Source organism: Balaenoptera borealis (assembly GCF_965194805.1).
Source record: "Balaenoptera borealis genome assembly, chromosome: 1".
NCBI lineage: Eukaryota > Metazoa > Chordata > Mammalia > Artiodactyla > Balaenopteridae > Balaenoptera > Balaenoptera borealis.
The window spans coordinates 72,509,029-72,514,525 of NC_138860.1; the positions used below are offsets into that span (position 1 = coordinate 72,509,029).

General features: G+C 52.2%; 1 protein-coding gene across 1 annotated transcript; it reads right to left on the reverse strand.

Moving 5' to 3' along the window:
• Nucleotides 1-236: 236 nt before the first annotated feature.
• LOC309604595 (unconventional myosin-XVIIIb-like) lies at nt 237-3,436 on the reverse strand. Its single transcript, XM_082339371.1, has 3 exons — nt 3,352-3,436; nt 1,183-1,325; nt 237-351 (listed from the first exon to the last, which is right to left on the reverse strand). Exons 1-3 carry the CDS (start codon nt 3,380-3,382, stop codon nt 247-249), a joined length of 279 nt encoding a protein of 92 aa, XP_082195497.1. The 5' UTR covers nt 3,383-3,436; the 3' UTR covers nt 237-246.
• Nucleotides 3,437-5,497: the final 2,061 nt, after the last annotated feature.

Below are 5,497 nucleotides of genomic sequence, written 5' to 3' on the forward strand. Positions count from 1 at the left end.
CCTGTAAGGTCAGCAGTCAAGGTACTATTTCCACTTTACAGAGGAAGAAACGGAGGTTCAGAGCAGGTGACACCTGGCCAGGTTCACCCAGCCCAGGAGCAGTACCAGGCAGCAAGAATCAGAGGCCAGATTCCTAACCACTGGGCTCCACTGCCTCTCACCTCTGGGCAGAGGCAGGGCTGGGGCCCTGGAGAGCGGAGGCCCTTTGTCTCACTGCCCTCGGCTGTCCCTGCTCAGCCCAGTCGCTCACCTGAGAGCCAGGTCCAATCCGGATAGCATCTGGGAGAAAACCTCGAAATTGCCTTCCCCTTCCAGCTGCCGGGCCACGTGGCTCTTCTCCAACAGCATCGTCTGCCAGGGGAGAGGACAGGCGCCGGTCAGCACGAGGCCCCGCTAGGCTGCCCGCACACCCCCACCAACCCCCAGGCCCACTCTTCGAGGCAGCACCTCAGGCCCCAACTTGGCTGGACGCCTCCAAATCAAAACGTGCCAGGCCTTTGTCTCACTGATTCAGCGTCCACGCAGGCAATCAACGAATGCAACGGGCTCATTCCGATGAAGGAATCCAAGGGTACTAACAATTAACCCAGAGCCGCCCTCCAACACACTCTTATGCAACCGAAGCCCTTAATAACTTGACCCACATGGTGATGCACGGTAGACTTTCAGGGCCGGGACAGAAAGGGATTTATCGTGCACCAGCGAGTCTGGGTATTCTCCTAGCTCCACATACAAACAACCCTTCTAATAACCTAATCCTGTTTTCTGTTCAAACAGAATGTTGGTGGGGGCGGGGGGGGGGGAAGGGGAGGAGCCAGGTGATTTCAGAGAGAGGAACAAACAGGCCATGTGCCTGTCACACACGGGCTGCCGCAGAAGGCCAGCGAGCGCCTGTTTAATTTCAGCTTACGCTTTTAAGACCCAGCTAATGAGCGGCTGAATTATGTATCTACTCATGAATATTTCATCCCTGTGATACTCCGAGGCACAGACGAGCTGGCCTGCTCCGGGAGGAGATGTCTGGGCACTGAGTGAGGTGGGGAGGAGCTGGCCTTGGCCTGGGGAGCGATGACCATTTAGACACATTCCAGGGTCCCAGCTGGAGGCGTGGGCCCTGCTGAGTGGGGCTGAGGCTACTGCAGCCCCAAAGAGCCCCCTCTCCCTCCCACCCAGAGGCCTCACCTGGAGCTGGGCGGCCGTGACTCGGCCTGTGGCGTTCAAGTCCAGTGACATCACCATGGAGCACCGGGTGGCACGGCGGCTGTGGCCAGTGAACACGGAGCCAAAGGCCCGGAGGACAGTGAAGGTGGCTCGAATCTTCTCCACTGGTGGGGCACAGACAGGGCATCACCCGTGGCCCGGGTGCTGCCACCCCCACCTCTCACAGGACCCCATTCTGGCCCCAGGCCCCAGCAGGGGCCCCTCCACTCCCCCAACTCAGCTCTAAGCCACACCTCTTCCGCTGCTGGGCTGGCCCTGTGCTGCAAGCAGGGGCGCGGGGTGAGCAAGAGTGAGCCCAGAAGGGGAGATACACACACCTAGGATTGGTACGATCTGAGTGACAAGGGCTGCCCTAGGGCCTCCTGGGCCTGGTGGAGTCTAGGAGGAGGGCAGAGCATTAACATTCTTGGACCTGCTGTCGGGGAACGCCCATCACAGCCAGCTCAAAAAGCCCAGCAGTCCCAAGCTTTTTAACATAACTATTTAACAAGCACCCACTATGTGCTAGGCACCTGGATACAGCCTAGCCTGACTCCCACTCCCCCAACACACACTTTCAGCAGATCTACATTCTGGGAGGGCCTCTCCTTGCTGTATCCCCAGCTCCTCACAGGGCTCTAACCTGGGCCAGGTGCAGAACAGGTGATCAATAAAGCATTGGAATAAGCCCAGTGGAGAAGCAGGATAGTACAATGGTTAAACAAGCTTGAATATGGCCTCTCCCCGTTGTTAGTCACCTGATTTGGAGCGAATAAATTAACCTCCCTGTGCCTCAGATACCCCATCTATAAGATGGAGGTAATAATAGTACTTACTTACCTCATGTGGTTGCCACAAAGACTAAAAGATTTAATAATGTAAAGTGCTCAGAACATGCTCCAAATGTGGTGGTGTTAGTATTGTTTGTTATTATTAGAAAAGCAATACTGCCTGGGCCATATATTCTCAGCAGGGGGAATACTGCCCCCAAGAGGGCAGAAACTGATTCTTGAGGATGGGGGCAGTTTTCCTTTCTTATGTATAGAATAGAGCACAGATACACACACACACACACACACACGTCTGTGTGTGTCTGTATATATATACACACATACACACACACTGCATAAACAAATATATGGTGAATCTATGGCATTAACTTTTCATGGTGGGAGACGATTAGGAGAAAGAACAACTAAAAAGGCTCCTCAGAGGGGCAACAATACATTGAGAACACTGGCCCAGGGGTAACAGCTCTGGAGCCAAACTGTCTGTGTTTGAATCTCGGTGCTAGGATGTATGAGCTGTGTGGCCTTGGGCAAGCTGGTTAACCTCCCTGCGTTTTAATGGCCTCATCTATAAAATTCAAATAATAATAATGTCTACCTTATAGGGATGTTTTAAATAATAAATAAGTTAACCTGCTTGGAATAGAGCCTGGCGCGTAAGTCCTCAGCAAGCATTTACCACGATCCCCATCAATATTGTAATTATTATCACCAACTGACACTATTTTTTATTGAAGTATAGTTGATTTACAATGTTGAAACTCTTTCTTTAATGCCCAGCTCAAACATCATTTCCTCAAGGAAGCCCCCCGGCCCCTTCTCTGTGCTCCCTCCGCCTCTCCCCTCCCCAGCTCGGCCAGCAAGCGGTGCAGAGCACTGGAGTCTGGCACAGATGTGCAGCTGAGTCTCCCTTCCGGCTGTCAGTGCCTCCTTGTCTTTGTTTTTACTTATCGGGTCCTCTGCACAGTCCAGTGGGCTGTGCGCTGCACAAGGACACCACACCTAAGGGCACAGCATTTATATCAGATAGCCATAGGCCTGTATACTTATTAGGATGATGGCCCAGAACGTGGTGGTCAAGTGTTTGGTTCTAACAATGTCAATGCGTGACGACGGTTCCACATGTGGCAGTGAGTGTCTTAGGCAAGGAGTACCTGTTTCTAATTCACACAAAAGTACCCAACAGACTAGGGGTGGCCCTGCCCAGAAGCCAGCACAGGGTCTGCACACAGGTGCTCAGTGAACGCTAGCTGAGCAGATATAAGAAAGAGCCGCCCAGCACCCCCTCTGACTCTCCCTTCCCTTCCCCCACGCCACCGCCCCCACCACGTCCCAGCTGCACGTCACCTGGAGACCACTGTACCTGAGACCCTGCCATCCACACTGCCTGCCATCCCCACCAGGTGCTCCAGGACCTGCTCGCAGCAGGTGGTCTTGCCAGCACCGCTCTGGCCCAGGGCCACGATGCTCTGGTCCCTCTGCTGGCTCAGCAGAGCCCAGTACGCCCGCTGGGCCAGGGAGCCAACGTGGGCGGGTAGGCCATCCCAGCAGCTCCTGGGCACCTGCAGGAAGAGCGCCGGCATCAGCCTTCCCACCCAGCCGGGGCCCAGGGAGCACTCCACAATGCTCCAACCCGGCCTCAAGCCCAGATCCACGTCCATGCCTCCCATCCTACTCCAGCCTTGTCAGAGACGTCGTGCATTTTTCTGGGGAGAGCCCAGCCTGGAGATCTAGTCCTGCCACTGGCTCGCTGTGAGTCCTTGGGCAGCCTTGGACCCTGCTCTGAGCCTGGCCTCTTCTTCAGCCAATGAGAGGCTTGAACTAAAGCTGCATTAGCTCATGGGGCTCATCTCACTTGCTACACAAAGGACTGGATCGTACCTGTCTGAAATGAAGCAGGTGGATAAAATGGCTCAATTGATGAGTGACGTCTGCCATGGAAACAGAATGGGGCATGGGGGAATTGGCGGTACGTGTGCTATGTATTTGCTATAACAGATTTAGATACCGGAAGCCCCTTTGACTTCATTCATTCATCCATCCATACATTCATTCACTCAGTAAAAAAAAAATTCATTGAGTGTCTACTACATAGCAGGCACTAACCCAGGCACTGGGGGCACAACACTACTCAAGGCGAATAAAGGAAATCTCTGCCAACCGTGAGGAGATATCATTATACACCTATTAAGATGGCTAAAAAGCCGGTTTTTAATTTTTTTTGACACACTACCAAGTTCTGGTTAAGATGCAGAGCAAGTGGAATTCTCCCACAATGCTACACAATACAGCCACTCTGGAGAACAGCTTGGCAGCCTCTTTTACAGTGATACGTACACTCGTCATCCAACTGAGCAACCCCACTCCTAGGTATTTACCCAAGAGAAATGGACATTTGTGTTCACCAAAAAACCCTCTGTCACTGGTTATATTGAGTAGGTATTCAAAATCATCAACAACCTAGAAACAACCCAAATGTCCCTCAACTAAAGAACTAAGATAACCAACCACCCTGGTTTTAGCACTGAAAGTCCCATGTCCCAGAAAAACCATTCCCTCCCACGGAAACCAGGACAACTGGTCCCCCTCCGAACAGATAAACAAAGCTGTGCAATAAAATACAATAGAATAAAAGAACTAACGGCTCACAGCTGCAACAATATGGGTGAATCTCAAATGCGCTGTGCATTGTGATAAGTGGAAGAAGCCGATTCCAAAGGTTACACGCAGTACAATCCCATTTATATGACTTTTCAGAAAAGGCACAACTAGGGAAAAGGTACAAAAGAACAGAGTAGTGGCTGCCCAGGGCGGGACATGGGGGAGGGGATGACCACAAGGGTATGGAGAACTTTTGGGGGTGATGGGAACTGTCCTGTAATTGACGGCAGAGACAGTTTCACAACTATACGTGTTTGTCAAAAACTTACAGAAGTGAACACTAAAAAGGGTGACATTAACTGTATGTAAATTATACCTTAATAAACCTGACAAGACAAAAAAAGCCCTGCCTGTAGAGCTTGCTTTCCTTTGGGAGAAGACAGATGATAAAAAACCAACTAATTAAATTATACTGAACGGGAGTCATTTGAAAGCCATGAGCTTGGATGAGATCACCAAGGAAGTGGGCGTTTAAAGAGGGAGACAGAAGAGGTGTAGGGATGGGGCACCCAGACTTGGAGAGATCAGGGACCAGCAAAGGAGGCTGAGAGGGAGGGCCAGCGGGACAGAAGGAAAACCAGGAGAGCGGAATTCCTGAGCTGCGGAAGGGAGTGATGGCAGGAGGAGGGAAGGACCAGCCCCTGAAGTGCTGCTGAGGGTCAAGTCAGAGGAGGCCGGAGAATTGTCCACTGGGCTTGGCAGCATGGAGGTCACTGTGACCTTGACAGATGTCTGCTTAGCGTGGTTTTCAGGGAGAACGGAAGAGGGCGGTGGAGGTAGTGAGGGCAGTTGAAAGGCACCAAAGGGAGCAGGGAAACGAGCCTGGCTGGAGGAGGACCTTGGAAGCC